The 18,504-nt window shown below is 57.2% G+C and overlaps 1 protein-coding gene across 5 annotated transcripts; it reads right to left on the bottom strand.

Annotated features, from left to right (window-relative positions):
• Positions 1–538: 538 nt before the first annotated feature.
• ERAL1 (Era like 12S mitochondrial rRNA chaperone 1) lies at positions 539–18,222 on the bottom strand. 5 transcript variants are annotated; one of them, XM_077836883.1, is made up of 13 exons: positions 18,097–18,222; positions 16,799–16,872; positions 15,194–16,405; positions 7,633–7,794; positions 7,168–7,295; positions 7,000–7,077; positions 6,790–6,836; positions 6,284–6,345; positions 5,710–5,822; positions 4,980–5,381; positions 4,536–4,685; positions 4,168–4,248; positions 539–3,301 (listed from the first exon to the last, which is right to left on the bottom strand). In XM_077836883.1, the coding sequence occupies exons 3-13, from the start codon at positions 15,378–15,380 to the stop codon at positions 3,179–3,181; spliced, it is 1,533 nt and encodes a 510-aa protein (XP_077693009.1). In that variant the 5' UTR covers positions 15,381–16,405; positions 16,799–16,872; positions 18,097–18,222; the 3' UTR covers positions 539–3,178. The 5 variants fall into 5 exon arrangements, with proteins under 5 accessions (XP_077693009.1, XP_077693010.1, XP_077693013.1 ...); XM_077836884.1 differs by lacking the exon at positions 16,799–16,872 and having other exon boundaries at positions 18,097–18,181; XM_077836887.1 differs by lacking the exons at positions 15,194–16,405; positions 16,799–16,872; positions 18,097–18,222 and adding exons at positions 8,114–8,284; positions 11,144–11,295.
• Between the last annotated feature and the right edge of the window lie 282 nt (positions 18,223–18,504).

Consider the following 18,504-nt stretch of genomic DNA (forward strand, 5'->3'; position numbering starts at 1 on the left):
GGCAGCTCACTGTCGCTCAGAGATGCTCTTATCTCCTCCATGGCAGAGTCTTTAATGGCTCAGTGGGTTTTGTCAGTGCCACCGAAGCCTCCCCTTTTCTCTGGGAAGGAAGAAAGTGGCACTGGATTTCATGAGAGGTTTGGGTTCCAAACAGGAGCTGGGAGTGCCTGGGGGACCTGAAGGTATCCGTATTTTAATTGCCTGGGCAGCACCTTAAGTGCCTCCTCACTCAGGGCTGCTTGTAAACACCACAGAATGGGAAATGTAGCCTGAGGTCTCAAGAGATCTCCTACCATGTGCAAGATCCTTTAGCTAGCCTAGTTCTGGGAACATGGAGAGATCAACACTCTGCGGCTTGTGATCTGAATAAAGGAGTCAATCACCTGATTTATATAGCAAACCCACACGGCAGGGGAATGATGAATCTAGATCAGGGGTTCTCACAATTTTTTTGGTAGCCTCAGAGTGATGGTGGTGGCCACTCTGACAATTTTTCCTAAATACTTAATTAACTTTAGGAAAAAGAAATATGCACATATACATGTCCAAATCATTGTAATTTATTTGGGATTTTTTCCCCAGACTCAATAAAAATAACATACAGTTGTCTCTATTCTTTACTAGGCCTAAACAGAATAGAAACAAATAAGGTGCTTGGTAAGTTCTTGTATTTTTTCTTATGTCTTTTGCTTTTTTTGGTTGCCCTTTTTTTTTAATTTAAAGAAGACATGTTAGTTACTAAGTCTGCTGTGAAAAGTGATATAAACAAACATACAAATACCACATTTCCCAGCAGGCTTACTCAGCCCCAGCAAGCCTGAGGACAAATTAAGCCCTGGATGGGGAGGCAGCAGGGGCCAGGTGCTGGGGGGGAGTGACCTTGGGGCAGAGCCCGCCACCGTACAGCCGGGAAACGGAGCCTGAAGCCCTGTGGCTGGAGCCTGCCACCCAAGGGCTGAAGCCTGCCCCCACCAGCCCTGGGAAGGTGGGGAACTTACTGGCTGCCTGCTCCTCTAGCTTGTCTTCCCCGGAGGTGGGCAGGACCCAACCATTGCTGGCGGCCTTGGGGGAGGTGGCCACTGCTTTCTCCCCCATCCCCACCCAGGAGGCTGTGGCTGCAAGAAAATTCCCTGGTGGCTACATGCAGCCATGATGACCACATTTGAGAAACACTCGTTTAGATACATATCTATAATATGCCAGTTAATGCATCTTGGTGCCAGTAAACAGCTCATCTCATCTTTGTCTCCAGAGGCTGTGCCAGTCCATGCCAACACCAACATAGCTATTGGAAGGGTAACACAAGCCTATAGACTGCCATGCAGCTCAGATTTTAGTCTTCTCAATCTCCATGGCGTTCAGTCCTGACCCGTGTCACCCGCTACCAGTGAAGGCGAACGTCCCTGCCAGCTCTGCAATGAACCTCAAGCCTGACCTGCGACATCCCTGCTTCTCCAACCAGGGGCACACCTAGAATCCCCTGGGGCAGTGCAAAGGAGATAAGGAGCAATGGGAGTAGAGAAAGCCTTTCAATGGATCCACTTTCCACCCCATGGCAATTTTCTCGGATTGCCGCTTCTAAAATCAGGCAGCTCCTTGGGAGGCATTCCCCTTTCCCCCAGCCTCCTGCAGCAGCCCCTCAGGTATACAGAGCTTCATGTTCAGACAGCAGCCCACTGACCCACGCTCTCCTTCTCTGCTCTCCTGATACTCAGCTCAGTCACAGCAGCATGTGCAGCCTGGCCCCTCCCTCACAGCCTTCTGGCAAGTGAAAGAAAAGGATAAGGGACAGAAAACAAGACAACAAAAATGCTTGCAAAATAGGAAAGAGGAGAATGGAAAGAGGCCAGGGTGACAACTGCGTAGGGGAAGGGAGACTGTATCCATGCACCACCCTATTGCAGGTGCACTCTAGTTGGGAACCACTGCTTAGTCAACATGTCTCTCTTTGACTGCAACCAATAGCGTGATTCCCTCAGCAATACCCACCTGCTATCCCAGCTACACTAAAAAGGAATGAGTGGCTCTATTTGCAAGCAACATCCTCTGCTCCAGCCCCCATCAGCAAACATCTGGCTCCTAAAGGCCCAATTTCCATGATCCCTCATTCATTAGACTTCCACAGCCTGCAGAAGAAGCACCAGGCAGACAGCACGAGGTGCTGCAATCACAAGGAAGATCAGCATGTGAGCTGGGCTGGGCTGGTGCAGCCTTTTCAGCCGGACCACCACCATTTCTAGTTGTACAGCTACGTGGCCTTGCAGCACTGAAGACATGAGATGAGGGGAAATACACCCGATAACCCTTTCTTTGCCAGAAGACAGTAGTCCTTTTGACTTTAAAGGACAGTTATATTTACAAAGCCACTTTCAGGCCAAAGGACCCCCAAGCACTATACAGGCAGCATTTCACTTTACAGTACTCACTCAGCTACTCATAGCTGAGTCTGCAGTTTTCCTAGAACACCAATTACTGTAGAAGCGTTTTAAGCTCTTGCCTGAGGGAGACTAGAGTTACTTCTTCACAGTGGACATTAATGGTCTGGAGAGTATTTGACAGACCAGTGCTCATATCACTCATGCCCACTGAGGTGCAATACAATGCATGCATCTGGACATGCATGCAGGTGACACCTGTTTGAGCCCTTCAGAAATGACCCTGATCTTAGAGATTCAATTTGTGCTCTTGCCTCCTCTCTCCACCCCGTATTCTGCCACTGCAGAATCATCATTTTCAGCACAACTTCCAGCCACAGGTTTTTGCTTTTGGCAGTACAGATAGCAGGCTAGTCCTCCAAAGGACGCGAAAGCCAAGAAGCAGTAGAGGAAGCAAAGACAGATTGCTCTGTAAATGCAGCACTAAAACTGGGGGGGGGGGGTTGGTTCCCCAACATCCATTCCAAGTTCTCACTGGATAATCTGTTGGGGGTAGGTCAATGTCTGAGAATTTCACCACGTTCCACCATTAAACTCATTGCAGTTCAGACCCTTCAAAGAACATTCTACTTTAGTTCTTTGGTTTACTCAGCATCCCTCACTGTACCCAGGGGGAATCTCAGTGCCCTGATATTGCCAGCGGGCTTCAGCCCCACCATAAAGGGGTGGCTCCATGTTCTTCAGCGTGTCCATCTCTTCATTAGTGGTCAGACAACAAGAGTTGGTACATCTAAACAAGCAGCTCATTTCTTCAGCTTCACACAGAGCTTCAAGCGGATGTCACACAGGAATACGTTCATCAGGTCCTCCCCGGCCTCCTGAGCAATCTTGCTGATCAGCTGGCCTCCCACACCGATCAGCATCTTCTGTACCACAAACAGAGACAGAGGATTATCACATTCACCTCCCTGACTTCTGGCAGTGCCACCTAACTGCAGGGAGAGACAGCCCGAGAGAGCAACATGGTGACTGGGGAAGAAGATAAAGAGGATGTTTCATTTCCGTGTCTCTCAACCTTTTTGATACCAGAGACCGGCTTGCTGCTTTCCTAAATTGCGTCAGGGAGATCTCAGGGACTGGTGCCAGTCCACGGACCGATCGTTGAGAAACACTGATTTGAAGCATCTCTGAACCCTGCCTATGGGGTATCTGTCACCACAGAACAGTGCAGACTCTTGCCCCGTTTGCAGAGAAACTGAAAAACCAGCTGCTTGACACTGGGAGGGCCTGTACTCTCTACCTAAGACACAGACAGCATGGTCTGTGCCAAAGGGGAGATAGGTACCTCGAGTGACTGACTGGCCAACTCACACATGAGGCTGGCGCATGCTGTGCCTTCATGCTCTAGTCAGAGGGTAAGGAAGGTACAGAGTAGACCCTGTCACTGCTATGCTCCACCTAGTACATAATGGGCGGTTTGGCCTCACTCTCTATCTAGACGTACCACAGGGCTACAGATATTTAATGCACTTTACACTGTGCCTGACCTGCAATTCACAGCCCACAGGACTCAGAGTCTGTACTGCAAGCCTAGTGCAGGGCGCATTAGCCTATACCAGAGAACTGGCTAAGAAACAAGATGTCTAGTATGCGCCATACAAATGTGACTGATCTCCATGGATGCATGAAGGATCCTACTCCCACACTGGGTCTGCAGACCCTCTTTTCTTCTGCCCCATGGACTCCCCCAATCAGCAGCGAAAGAGCATAGAGATTCTCCAAGAATACTCACCACATGGGTCTCCTTTGGGACGAGCAGGTTCTGCAGGATGATGAGCTCCCCACTCGGCCCTTCCTCCCACATCTCCGTCTTCTGCAACATTAGGGCACAAACCCAACCACTCAGTAAACCCCTCCAAAGAGCAAAGTCCCCTGCCTCCAGGCCCTAGAGACTCCTATTCCGCTGCCTGTCCCTCTCGTGGCCAAGCACACATGCACAACAGGCATCATGAGGGCCCTACTCCCCAGTGAAGGACTTGGGAATAATGCAGTGCCACATACCCTCAAACATTAAACCCAAACCTTTAGAGATTACCAGGAAGGATCTCTCTCATCATATGGACACTTACGAAAAGCTGCTCTCACTGAGCTGCTTCCTACCTGAAGCACAGTGTAGGGCACTTCTTGTGGCAGATACTCCAGTAGCTTCCCCCTAATTATATCATCACAGATCTCCTGGGGGGACTGGCTCGTCAAAACCCTGCTGTGGTACTCCCATCGACCTGGCTTGGCTTGCATCAGGAGGTACTTCTGTCAACACAAAGGGCAGTTAAAGGGGACCCAAAGTCACCAGTAAAAGTCCTAGGTGGAAATAAATCAAAGATGGCACTCTTAAGTAGTCTGACATGGTTCCCTTGGTCAGATGGCACCCCATCACCAGCATACCAGGGACTCCTCAGGGAACTCCAGACCGCAGGCCAGGAGAAAGGGGACAGGTCAGACAAATAACGGTTGGCTATTTCCTCATATGATATGAGGCTCAAACCACAAGAGTGAGAGGGTGCAAGTCACAAGGTAGAATGAAATTATTTCAGGCTAATTTACCTTCAGCGTCTCCACTGCCTCTCCATTAATAGCTGCTAGCATGAAGATCTCCTGGAAGTGTGGCCAGCCTTTCTTGTTCTTTAAGTCTCTAGATACCTGGTGGTTTGCAATTTGTACTTTCTCTGTGCCTTCCAACATATGATTAGAGTTTGATGCCCTCATGTTACAACTGGTATCTGAGCTAGAGCCTCTCTGGACTTCGCTGGCATCCTGGAGATAACCAGACTGTTTGGAGGTATTTTCAGACAGGCAAGTTTGGATGCTTTGAAGGGGATTGTTTCTGGTGGAGTCCGAATGTATCTTAGACATAGATTTCACTTTCAGTTTCTTTCCATTTACAACTCCTTCTGTGAGCTCAGTGACCAGATCCAGCAGAAGGGCCTTTCTCTTCAGCAGATCCACCTGAAATAGAAAGACTGATCAGGAATTTGTTCCAGATGGAACTGGGACAAATGTAACTGTCTCATGTAATAATCCAAATCTTGAGGTGAAAGAGGGATGAATCACAGATGTAAGGTCTGCACTATTTGCTGCAGGCCTACGTCACCCCCTTGTAAGTTACAAGACACTGGAAACCTTCAAATAAATTGATCTCTTCTGTGGCACTTGCCAAGAGAACAACACTTAGTTTAACCTTCAATAGAGGTATAAAGGAAAGAGGCCCTGTATGTAATGCTCAAGCGCTAACTCACTGTATAAAACAGAGGACTTGGATCCCTCTCTCATTTACCTTGTTCATGACCAGGATGCTGGGAATCTGTGGGAACTGAGAAAGACACTGCAGCACCTGGAGACTCAGACGGTTCTGTGTCCAGCGTTCTGACACATCCACCAAAACCAGAACTGCCAAACAGAGAGATACATTTCAATCCCCTCGTGGCAGATATCAGTCTTTAATGCCCCTCAGCTTGTGGACTCTTTGTTCATATCACCGCCTTTCTTACTTCCACAGCAGAATGTGTACGTCTGAGTGTGCGTGTAGAGGTTCCTAATATGATAAAATAATGCACTTTTCTACATCTTCCCATGCCATACTAACTAATCGTCAACAACCCAGCCCAGTCCAATCATCCAGACTTTCTCCTTAAGCGTTGTACAGGTATACTATACTTTTCCCCAGTTACATATGTGGAGAGTTCCTGTATGTAGTTCCCCTCCACTCTATCCCCGCACACCCAGGAGCTGCCATTGCTGCTCCACTCAGTACATGGGCACTCGGATACCAGGGCAATGGGAGCCATACAAGTACCCACCGCAGACAGATCAGGATTTGACTTGATATAGTAAGAGAACTGGGTTCCCACCTAAGTCTGCATGTTTCATGCTGTCCCATGGATCATGTATCAGGGATTTCTCCAGATTATGCCTGAAAGACAAATACCTATTATGGAACTACACATGCATCTGATCATAAACTGCCTCCTTTTCCATCCCATGGCAGAGTGGAAGAATTTCCTCTTAAAACAAAAGACAGTCCATTTCACATTCCCTTTTAGTACCCAGCTAGTGCAGTGCCACCTTTTGGCCTACATCATCTCTCACTGAGAGTGCAGTGCCTAGCACAATGTGATCTCAACAAAGGCTGTGGACTCTAGGTGCTACTGGATTGCTGGTAATTTTAACGTAGTTCAGAGACAAGAACTGGGCTCAAAGACCTTCACATTCTATGCACAACACACCTCTATCCCAAGTAAATACCCATTACACCCCTTTCAATCTGCTCTACAAGCTCCTACAACAGAACTCATGTTCTGGTCTCCTCAAACTTTGCCCAGCTGGATTTTTCATCTACCCACATTGAGAGAGATACCTTTTGGCTTTCGTGTGGCTGATGAGGCCAGGTGTGTCCAGGATGATCTAGAAAGAGAAAGCCAAACCAATAAGGATCTTCCTGTAATTACTGAAAGGAAGCTAAAACTCATGTTTGTGCAACTGAAGTAGACTGCAAGGTGTAAGCAAAATGCTATGGATCACAAATGTCTATTGCTGAGAGTTACCTTATCACATGTGGAATACCTACCAGCTGAGTGTCTTCTTCTGTGATGACCCCACGGGCATTGCATCGTGTGGTGTGCACCTTCTTAGATACTGGGAAAACCTGCAGGAAACAAGTCAGATGTGTACAACATCTAAGAAATGTAGACAAAAACAATCTGTCACCTGGTTCTCAGATGCTGCGAAGCTTTACCTTTCTGCCCAAGAGTTTATTCGAGAGGGTAGATTTCCCAGCATTTGGTGCTCCAATGATGGCAACTCTCAGAACCTTGGGGTTCTCTGGCTCATCTGGTTGGTGCACCAACAAGTTATCTTGCTCAGCTGCAGAGAGAGAAATAAGGTGTTCAAGTAAGAACACTGCAATCACGCCAGACTGCACACATTTAATGGATTAGTCCACCAAAGACTCAAAAGATATCACTGCACAAAACAAAATATTAAATGGCTGACGAGATTAATCTTGAGAGACTACAAGAATGTACAGCCTTTAATCCCCACCTCATGGGATACCCAGCTATTTACAACTGTTGGAACATCTTTTGCAAGTCAGTCCTTCCAAGGCTGTTTTCCAACTTTCCGCTATGCCCTCTTTAGAGGCTGCCTCTATTGCTATTGTTCACCACCTCCCTAGAAAAATCATGCAGGCAGCTGAGTTTACCTTTGCAGTAAGACACCGATGGTGGATGTTGACCCAGTGCACATTCTGTCTTCTCTCTGGAAATTCCTAGGATGGTATCCAGGGCAGAAATGTTTCCATAAAAGCAAGCAGGGAATATGTTGACCCTCTGGGCTCTGTTCTCCAGGAAACAGGCACCACTGACTGAAAAACCAACACAGCAATACCAACTTAAACCTGCTGCATGCTGGACCGAAAATGCTAAAGAAATTCTAAGCACGATGGCCTCAAAACACAGCTGAGAAATTAGATTTTACCAATATGGGTTCCTCAATCCCACTAACAGCTTATGGTTCTTTCAGGTTACAGTTGGGATGGTAATGACAAGGGCACACACACTACATAACCAGAGAATTCCATAATCAAGGCTCCTAAACCATTAGTATGAACTATGTACAAAGGATTAATCACATTAGAAGAGATATTAGCAAACACTCTCATGCAGTGTGGCTGAAGCCCCTACCTGTAATTCTCCCCAGCCTCCCTCCTTGCTGCCCATTACAGTTAGAAAGCCTTCTCATGTGCCAGTTCACACAGCTTCCACAATGAAAAGGGGTCAGCACCATTTCCCAGCATTCATTTAGGGAATTGTCTCTGAATTGTATTGTCCATATCTAGCAGCCTCTTCAGCAACCTGTGCAGAGAGAAATTTTACCAGTTCTCCCACCTTTGGTGCTAACAATGGAACCACAAGTGCAGACTGGGCACATGCATTTTTACCACCAAGTCACTAAGGTCAGCAATGAGCAAGTTCAGATAAACATGATGAGAAAGGCATCTGAGCTGAGTCTACACTAGTACTTCTGTCATTGCTCCAAAGCTGTCAGACTGCTAAGAATTCTCACTTTCTACAAGAAGCTTCGGGGCCGGTAACGTGTCCTTTATGCCTGTACATTGATATTTACTATTTGTATCATGCTAGCACCTAGGAACCTCAGTCATGGACCAGGACTCCACTGTGCAAGCTGCGGTAAAAACACACAACAAGAAGATGGAACCGACCCAAAGAGCTTACAATCCAAGTAGAAGACAAAAAACAAGAGATGGACAAGTGCAAAGAAACAATGAGATGATATTAGTCAGCAAGACACACTGGTTTCACACCAGTGGCCCAGTCACTATCAAGTTTTTGTAAACATCACAGCAAAGGAAGAATTCAAAGGAGGCTAATGAGATGGCTTTGCAGATGTTTATTGGGAGCTCCTGACAAATGTGGGGGGCGGCAAGGGAGAAAGCGCAAAGGGGCTTGTTTGGGAGATGGAGGCTGGCTTTATGGGCTGACTTGAGGTGGGTCGTACAAAGCTAAATAGTGACTGCACTCAATACCAAAAGAAAAAGAAAGTGCTGAACAATGACTCCTAAGCACTATTGAACTCTCACGGCGATAGCAGGACGAAGAGCTGGTTGTGCTCCTTTTGCCAGGAAACCGAAACACGGGTGCTATAACGGATGTCAGGGTACGGTGAGTAACCATAGTGGAGAGTTTCTCAACATGCGACCTAACCATTACAAGGCAGAAACTCTTATTTGAGCAACTGTATACGGAGCTTTCCTCTACACTGGCCAGTTACAGCACCCCCACCCCCAGACCCAGACCCATCCCACTGGTCTGTTGCTCTCCAGGTCTGGGGAGAGCTCCCTGATCAGAAGATGGGGGCTGAGCACTGCAGGGAGTAGGGAAGTTGGCTCCTGGTGGCCGAGGCTGGCAGTCTGGGGTGTTGACCAGCGTCTGAGTGGTGGCAGCAGAGCACCGGGGACAGCTCCAAACACGCAGACCAGAGCCCTGTAACCAGCGCTGCACTGTGGGTAGCTATCCCACAGTTCCCGTAGTCTCCGCTGCCCATTGGAATTCTGGGTTGAGATCCCAATGCCTGATGGGGCTAAAACATTGTTGCGGGTGGTTCTGGGTACATATCGTCAGGCCCCCGTTCCCTCCCTCCCTCCGTGAAAGCAAGGGCAGACAATCGTTTCGCGCCTTTTTTCCTGAGTTACCTGTGCAGACGCCATACCACGGCAAGCATGGAGCCCGCTCAGCTCACTGTCACCGTATGTCTCCTGGGTGCTGGCAGATGCGGTACGGCATTGCTACACAGCAGCAGCAACCCATTGCCTTGTGGCAGCAGACAGTGCAATAGGACTGGCAGCTGTCATCGTCATGTCCAAGGTGCTCCTGGTCACTTGTGTGAGGTCGATCAGGAGCGCCTGGGCAGACATGGGCGCACGGACTAAATTTGGAGTGACTTGATCAGGTCATTCTCTTTAGTCCTGCAGTCAGTCCTATTGAACCATCTTATGGTGAGCAGGCAGGTGATACGGATTGCTAGCAGTCCTACTGCATCATCTTCTGCCAGGCAGGCAAGCGATGAGGATGGCTAGCAGTCCTTTTGTACCATCTTCTGCCGAGCAGCCATAAGATGTGGATGGCATGCAGTAAAAGATAGATGGAGTGTAACAAAACAAGAAATAGACCAGATTTGTTTTGTACTCATTTGCAAACCCCTCCCCGCCCCCGTCTAGGGGGCTCATTCCTCTAGGTCACACTGCGGTCACTCACAGAGAAGGTACAGCGAGGTAAATCTAGCCATGTATCAATCAGAGGCCAGACTAACCTCCTTGTTCCAATAAGAACAATAACTTAGGTGCACCATTTCTTATAGGAACCCTCCGTGAAGCCCTGCCTGAAATACTCCTTGATGTAAAGCCACCCCCTTTGTTGATTTTAGCTCCCTGTAAGCCACCCCTGTAAGCCGTGTCGTCAGAGGGGCGACAGAGCAACGGCAAACAATCGTGCATCTGAGTTGAGAGTGCTGTCCAGAGCAGTCACAATGGAGCACTCTGGGATAGCTCCCGGAAGCCAATACCGTCAAATTGTGTCCACAGTACCCCAAATTTGACCCGTCAAGGCCGATTTAAGCGCTAATCCACTTGTCAGGGGTGGAGTAAGGAAATCGATTTTAAGAGCCCTTTAAGTCGAAATAAAGGGCTTCATCGTGTGGATGGGTGCAGGTTTACATCAATTTAACGCTGCTAAATTCGACCTAAAGTCCTAGTGTAGACCAGAGCTAAGTGAACCAGAACCAGCCCAATGGGGCCTTCCAAAGCTTCACGGCCCGCCCAACCCGGCCCCAGGCCCCGCCCCCCCGGTCCCCTCCCCCGCACGGGTCCCCTCCCCCCCAACCCGGCCCCAGGCCCAGCTTCCCTCCCCCCCAACCCGGCCCCGGGTCCCCTCCCGGGTCCCCTCCCCCGCCCGGGTCCCCTCCCCCACAACGCGGCCCGGACCCCGCCCCCCCGGCTCCCCTCCCAGGCCAGGCCAGGCCAGGCCCCCCCCAACCCGGCCCCGCCCCCCCGGCTCCCCTCCCCCGCCCGGCCCCAGGCCCGGCTTCCCTCCCCCACAACCCGGCCCCGCCCCCCCGGCTCCCCTCCCCCGCCCGGCCCCAGGCCCGGCTTCCCTCCCCCACAACCCGGCCCGGGCCCCGCCCCGCGGCTCTCTCACCTGTGCGGGCCCGGCCCGACCTCCCCGCCCGCAGCGCCCAGCGCAGAGCGCGGCCCACAGCGGCCATGACACGCCCAGGCCTCAGCAGCTACAAGCCCCGCCGCCTCGCGCCCCAGGCGCCGCCATCTTCACCCGCCGCGGGGCATTGTGGGAGCGGGCGCGGCGGGCTCGCCCCATTGGCTGGGAGCACATCGAGGGGCGGGGCCCTAGCGTGGGGGCGGGGCAGCCCAGACACAGTCTGCGCCGGGCCGGGCGGGGCGCCCTCTGCTGGGGGACAGCCACTCGCTCGCCAGAGCCCCCCGGGACCCCGGAACCCCGGGGTGCCTGCCCTCAGCCCCCCCCCGGCCTCCACACCCCCCCGGACCCCCTCCAGCCCCCCGCAATCCCCTACAGGCCCCCCGGGCCCCCTACAGCCCCCCGCAATCCTCTACAGCCCCCCCCCGGGCCTGGCAACCCCCTACAGCCCCCCGCAATCCCCTACAGCCCCCCCCGGGCCTGGCAACCCCCTACAGCCCCCCCGGCCTCCACAGCTCCCCCGGGCCCCCTACAGCCCCCCGCAATCCCCTACAGCCCCCCCCGGGCCTGGCAACCCCCTACAGCCCCCCCGGCCTCCACAGCTCCCCTGGGCCCCCTACAGCCCCCCGCAATCCCCTACAGCCCCCCCCGGGCCTGGCAACCCCCTCCAGCCCCCCGCAATCCCCTACAGGCCCCCCGGGCCCCCTACAGCCCCCCGCAATCCTCTACAGCCCCCCCCGGGCCTGGCAACCCCCTACAGCCCCCCTGCAATCCCCTACAGCCCCCCCCCCGGGCCTGGCAACCCCTACAGCCCCCCCGGCCTCCACAGCCCCCCCGGGCCCCCTACAGCCCCCCGCAATCGCCTCAGCCCTCCCCCGGGCCTGGTAACCCCCTACAGCCCCCCCGGCCTCCACAGCCCCCCGCAATCGCCTCAGCCCTCCCCCGGGCCTGGTAACCCCCTACAGCCCCCCCGCAATTCCCTCAGCGCCCCTGGCCTCCACAGCCCCCCCGGACCCCCTACAGCCCCCCGCAATCCCCTCAGCCCCCCCGGCCTCCACAGCCCCCCCACAATCCCCTCAGCCCCCCCCCCCGGGCCTGGCAACCTCCTCAGCGCCCCGGGTCCCCTCCAGCCCCCCACAATCCCCTCCTGCCCCCCCCCGGGCCTGGCAACCCCCTACAGCCCCCCCGCAATCCCCTCAGCCCCCCCGGCCTCCACAGCCCCCCCGCAATCCCCTCAGCCCCCCCCCCGGGCCTGGCATCCCCCTACAGCCCCCCTGGCCTCCACAGCCCCCCCGGGCCCCCTACAACCCCCGCAATCGCCTCAGCCCCCCCCAGGCCTGGCAACCCCCTACAGCCCCCCCGGCCTCCACAGCCCCCCCGCAATCCCCTCAGCCCCCCCCCCGGGCCTGGCAACCCCCTACAGCCCCCCCGTAATTCCCTCAGCGCCCCCGGCCTCCACAGCCCCCCCGGGCCCCCTACAGCCCCCCGCAATCGCCTCAGCCCTCCCCCGGGCCTGGCAACCCCTACAGCCCCCCCGCAACCCCTCAGCCCCCACCCCCACCCCCCCCGCGGGCCTGGCAACCTCCTCAGCGCCCTAGGCCCCCTACAGCCTCCCGCAATCCCCTACAGCCCCCCCCCCGGGCCTGGCAACCCTCTACAGCCCCCCCGCAATTTCCTCAGTGCCCCCGGCCTCCACAGCGCCCCTGGGCCCCCTACAGCCCCCTGCAATCGCCTCACCCTCCCCTCCCCCCGGGCCTGGCAACCCCCTCAGCGCCCCGGGCCCCCTCCAACCCCCCGCAATCCCCTACAGCCCCCCTCCCTGGGCCTGGCATCCCCCTACAGCCTCCCCGCAATCCCCTCAGCCCCCCTGGCCTCCACAGCCCCCCCGGGCCCCCTTCAGCCCCCCGCAATCGCCTCAGCCCCCAGCCCCGGGCCTGGCAACCCCTCAGCGCCCCAGGCCCCCTCCAGCCCCCCGCAATCCCCTACAGCCCCCCCCAGGCCTGGCAACCCCCTACAGCCCCCCCGCAATTCCCTCAGCCCCCCCCGGCCTCCACAGCCCCCCCCAGGCCCTCTGCAATCGCCTCAGCCCCACCCCCCCCCCGGGCCTGGCAACCCCCTCAGCGTCCCGGGCCCCCTCCAGCCCCCCGCAATCCCCTACAGCCCCCCCCCCCGGGCCTGGCAACCCCCTACAGCCCCCCCGCAATTCCCTCAGCCCCCCCCGGCCTCCACAGCCCCCCCGGGCCCCCTGCAATCGCCTCAGCCCCCCCCCCCCCGGGCCTGGCAACCCCCTCAGCGCCCCGGGCCCCCTACAGCCCCCCGCAATCCCCTACAGCCCCCCTCCCTGGGCCTGGCATCCCCCTACAGCCTCCCCGCAATCCCCTCAGCCCCCCTGGCCTCCACAGCCCCCCCGGGCCCCCTTCAGCCCCCCGCAATCGCCTCAGCCCCCAGCCCCGGGCCTGGCAACCCCCTCAGCGCCCCAGGCCCCCTCCAGCCCCCCGCAATCCCCTACAGCCCCCCCCAGGCCTGGCAACCCCCTACAGCCCCCCCGCAATTCCCTCAGCCCCCCCCGGCCTCCACAGCCCCCCCGGGCCCCCTGCAATCGCCTCAGCCCCCCCCCCCCCCCGGGCCTGGCAACCCCCTCAGCGCCCCGGGCCCCCTACAGCCCCCCGCAATCCCCTACAGCCCCGCCCCCCCGGGCCTGGCAAACCCCTACAGCCCCTCCGCAATCCCCTCAGCACCCCCCGGGCCTGGCAACCCCCTCAGCGTCCCGGGCCCCCTCTAGCCCCCCGCAATCCTCTCAGCCCTCCCAGCCTCCACAGCCCCCTCGGCCTCCTACAGCCCTCCCGCAACCCCCTCAGCCCCCCCGCAATCCCCTCAGCCCCCCCCAGGCCTGGCATCCCCCTCAGCGCCCCGGAACCCCTACAGCCCCCTGCAATCCCCTCAGCCCCCCCAGGTCCCCTACAGCCCCCTGCAATCACCTCAGCCCCCCCCCGGGCCTGGTAACCCCCTCAGCGCCCCAGGTGCCCTCCAGCCCCCCGCAATCCCCTACAGCCCCCCCACAATCCCCTCAGCCCCCCTGGGCCTGGCAACCCCCTACAGCCCCCCCGGCCTCCACAGCCCCCCCTGCAATCGCCTCAGGCCCCCCGGCCTCCAGTGCCCCGCAGTCCCCTCAGCCCCGGGGCCCCCTACACCCTCCACCCCCAGCACCCCGCAATCCCCTCAGCCCCCCCGGGCCCTACAGCCCCCTACCCCCAGGGTCCGGCAATCCTCTCAGCCCCTGGGCCCCCTACACACCCCACCCCCAGCACCCCGCAATCCCCTCAGCCCCCCCGACTTCCACAGCGCCCCCGGGCCTGGCAACCCCCTCAGCCCCTGGGCCCCCTACAGCCCCCCGGGGCCCCCTACACCCCCCACCCCCAGGGCCCCGCAATCCCCTCAGCCCCCCCGGCCCCCACAGCCCGCCACCCCTCAGGATTCGGCAATCCCCTCAGCCCCCCAGCCCCTACAGTCCCCCACCCCCCAGTGCCCCGCAATCTCCCCAGCCCCTACAGCCCCCCACCCCCAGTGCCTCGCAATCCCCTCAGCTCCCCCAGCCCCTGCAGCCCCCCACCCCCCAGTGCCCCGCAATCCCCACAGCTCCCCCAGCTTCCTACTGCCCCCATGGGCCCCCTACAGCCCCCACACCCCTGCAGTCCCTCCAGTGCCCCCTGACCTCCCCCCAGCCCCCACCTCAGCTCCTGCAGTCCCAAGTCCCTGGCAATAGGTGGACCCACTGATGCTTCCCCAGCACACGCACCCCACTGCTGTGTTGCTGTTTGCATTTCAGTACAGTAGCCCCTGGCCCTGGGATGCTAACCTTCCCCCAGCCCCCTACTGCTCCCCAGCTCCCCCCCCACCCCAGCATCCCCACCTCTGCCCTGCAGGGCCCTAAACTCTCTCTGCAAGACCAGCGTTGATACAAGCCCAGCCTAGAACGGCCCAGGCGAGGGCTTGGCAGGCCCAGCGGGCTGCTGACCCACCTGCCCCCTTACCCACCTGCCATAGCATTGTTTGTGTCTGGCCAAGGACTGGTTGCCATGTGCTGGCCTGCTCCTGCCCCACTGGTGTGATTTACTGCCAGCTTGCTCAGCACCAGCTCAAAGAACAGGGCCCCTGCCACCCAGGCACTCCAGACAGCCAGCGTGGGGTGGGCAGCAGGCGACAGCGTCCCCTGGGGTCCCATCGCCTTTCTTTATTGAGAGAGCGGCTCTCTGTGAAGGTAGAGCCCAGCAGAGGGGTTTGGCCATCTCTCACGCCTGCAATCCTGCTCAGCCTCACAACCTGCCCTGCACGGAGAGGGGGAGATAGTCCTCCCATCTGGGTGCAGATGAAGGCACGGGGAGGTGAGTGAGGTACCCAAAACCCCAGAGGAAGCGGGTACCGAGCAGCGTGAGGACACAAGAGCCCCTGCCTGGCGGCCGTCAAGCTGAGGACACGCAATGGGACGCTGGAGTAAGGAGCGAGAAGGCCAGGAACGGAAGAGCAGGGGGGCTGGATGGCAGGAGCGGGGTGCCCCACTAGAGGGGAGCAGACTGCTGAGGACTTTTTTCTACCACCCTCTCCTTCTCCCCCTTGAGCAGCTCAATTAATTGCCTGAATTGCTGGTTCTCGCAGCAGGCTTGTAGCCAGCACCACGGCAGACGGGGACGCTGGGTGCAGGTTCTAGGAGGGAAGAAGAGAGCTCCTGGGGCAGGTTTCTCCTGGTCTGCTTGTTCCCACTCCCTGCCCCTTGCCCCACAAGGGGCACAGGCAGCATCACTGCCGGGCCCTGCCTTTGGAGGGCTGTTTTCTGGGATCACACAAATAGGGGAAAGAAATCCAGACATCAAAGGAAACACCTTTATTTCTCATTGATTGGCAAAGGGATTGGGAGAGGGGGTGTGGCCCAAGGGAATCTGACCCCCAGGCAGGGTACCCCAAGCTCTCCCCCTGCCCCTCCCCCGCTTTGAGAGGACGCCGGGGGCTGGTCTCATGGCTGGCCTCCCGTAGCGGCTGGCACCCTGGAGGGGTCCTGCTCCGCACCTGGCGGTGGGGTGCTGCTCCTCGTGCTCTCGCTGGCCGGATGCTGGGGTGGCAGTAGAACCGTTATCATTACTAAAGTCAGTAATGGTAACGGTTTCATTGACACTCCGTGTGCTCAGTCTCCTGGCAGCTGCTTCTTGCCCAGGCAGCGGTGGAATCCCCCCCCAGCAGGACAGGGCCTCCAGCCTGGCGGGAGGAGTGGTTGTTAACCCTTTCTTCCCCACTGGCTGCTTCCCCACTTGCTGCCTGTTCGTGCAGGTGCCCCAGAGCGGCAGGAAGATAGCGCTTGTTTCCGTCCCACGCTGGAACCCGGGGAAAAGGAGCGCCCTGAATGCAGGAAGGGGCTGAAGGGGCGAGGGTGCCACAGGCAGGGCCAGGCCTTCATGGGTGGCTTTAGGGCCACCCCCCCGCTTAGCCCTCCATTCCTCTGCAGGAGTGGGAGGAACTTGTGCTGTGCTAGAAGTGATTTGGGCCGCTGCTCCCAGCTGGCCAGGCTGGACCTGCAGTAGAGCTCCTGGCTGAGGGGTGAAGCTCAGGATAGTACATCATCTATACTGTAGTGTCTCATAGCAAACTTACAGTATACGATGATATCCTGCCCAGAGCCCCCATGGCGGGTGGACGCTCTTGCTGCCTGGGCTGGAAAAGGGAACCTAGAAAAACACCAAGAGAGCTGCGTTATGGGCGAGACCAAAGAGCTGCTGAGACAGGACAGCACGAAGCCAGGCCGGCCTGCCTGAGAGCAGCCGCTACTCCCTCCTCCCACCAGCTTCTCAGCTGCCCTAGGACTTCCTAAAGCCACAGAGTACAATATAAAGCCAGGGCAGGCCTGGACTCTGGGCCTCCCAGCTTCTGGGCAGGCAGTTTGCTGCCAGAACCCCACATGATGTCTCATAGGGGTGGGGAATAGTCTCCCAGAACTCCCTGGATCTTGTCCTTGCTTGTCCTGGCCTCCTGGCATCCAAGGGAGGCGTGTGGGGTGTTACTCCAGTTACCATCCCCAGCTAGCACCAGCCTCCTGCCAAAGGGCTTCCCAGAGCACTGGAAATGGCAGTGCCCCTCAGACACGCAGAGCGGGGAGGGCTCCTGCCCTCCATGGGGATGGAGAAGGGGGCCTGATAACACAGGCCTTTCCACACGCAGCGCCCCAGCCTCCAAACAAAGTTTCCATGCCCACAGCGCAGAGATGGGCACAGAGCCAGTTGCCTGGCACCCCACAAGTCAGGGGTACACGGAGCTAGTTGCCTGGCACCCCACAAGTCAGGGGTACACGGAGCTGGGGTTTGGTCTTTTGCATCCCTGGGGACATTCACCCTCTCATGGCAAGGGGCCCGTCTCTGTTCCCTAGTGCAGAGGCTGCCACCCTGCTGGCTGCTGAGATGGAGCTGGGACTTAGGGGAGCAAGCAAAGAAAATCCAGCCTGTAATAAAGCAGCGCAAGGGGCCCCAGGCCTCTCAGCCGGGGCTGCCCCACTGATGCAGCTCTGGGGAAGTCTAAGGCAGCAATGCCAGAGCCCCTTTCCCTTAGCCTGGCTGCCATCGCCAGGCGAACCAGCTTCCCTCTGGAACTCCAGGGACCAGCCCTGGTAGAATCTACCCCGGGAAGATTGAACAAGCACGTGGCAGTTACAACCCAGGCCAGGGGATAGTAGCACGTAGCAGAGTCCAGGCCCTCTTCGAATGTGACCCACCAGCCCACGGGAGTCTCCAGTGGGTGGGACAGGATGCAGCCACTTCACGCTGGTGGGCTGGAGCAGAGCAGCTGTTCACCCCTTGGGACTGTGGATAAGTCATTAAAGAGAAGACTCTAAGGAATAAAAGAGAGCGAGGCCCCTCCTGGTGAGCCTCAGGAAGGCAGAGCAGGGTCTGGGCACTTACCTGGCTCAGGCCCTCAGGCTGGGCTGGGCCGGCGGGCCAGGCGGGGAGGGGAGTGGGCTCCTTCTTTCCACTCCAGAGCCAGCGCCTCCCGCTGAGTCACTTATAATACCTACTCTGGCCTCATTTGCATATCAACTATCTGCTCATATCTGGCCCTCCCCCTTTTAACCCTTTCCTGCCTGGCTTCGGTGCAGCTGCCGCAGGGAAGAGTCTGCCCCGGTGCTAGGGAGCTCCAGGAAGTGACAGAGCTTTGAAGACAGCAACTGAGTCCTGTCTGCCTGGTGTGGAGCTAGCACCCTGCCCACTCCCCTGGGGCGAAAGGCCCCTGCACCCGGCACAAGGCCCGCCCAAACCACCTGGCCCAGCAGCACTGCGCCCTGCCTTGCTCCCCGGGTCAGAAAAGTACTG

This window comes from Eretmochelys imbricata, chromosome 17 (genome assembly GCF_965152235.1).
Source record: "Eretmochelys imbricata isolate rEreImb1 chromosome 17, rEreImb1.hap1, whole genome shotgun sequence".
Classification (NCBI taxonomy): Eukaryota; Metazoa; Chordata; order Testudines; family Cheloniidae; genus Eretmochelys; species Eretmochelys imbricata.

Coding starts and splice junctions, on each gene's coding strand:
- ERAL1 (XM_077836883.1), bottom strand. CDS start 15,380: ATGGGACCCCAGGGGACGCTGTCGCCTGCTGCCCACCCCACGCTGGCT. Junction 7,795..15,193: donor CACAAACAATGCTATGGCAG/GTGGGTAAGGGG, acceptor TTGGTTTTTCAG/TCAGTGGTGCCTGTTTCCTG. Junction 7,296..7,632: donor ATCGGTGTCTTACTGCAAAG/GTAAACTCAGCT, acceptor CTCTCTCTGCAG/CTGAGCAAGATAACTTGTTG.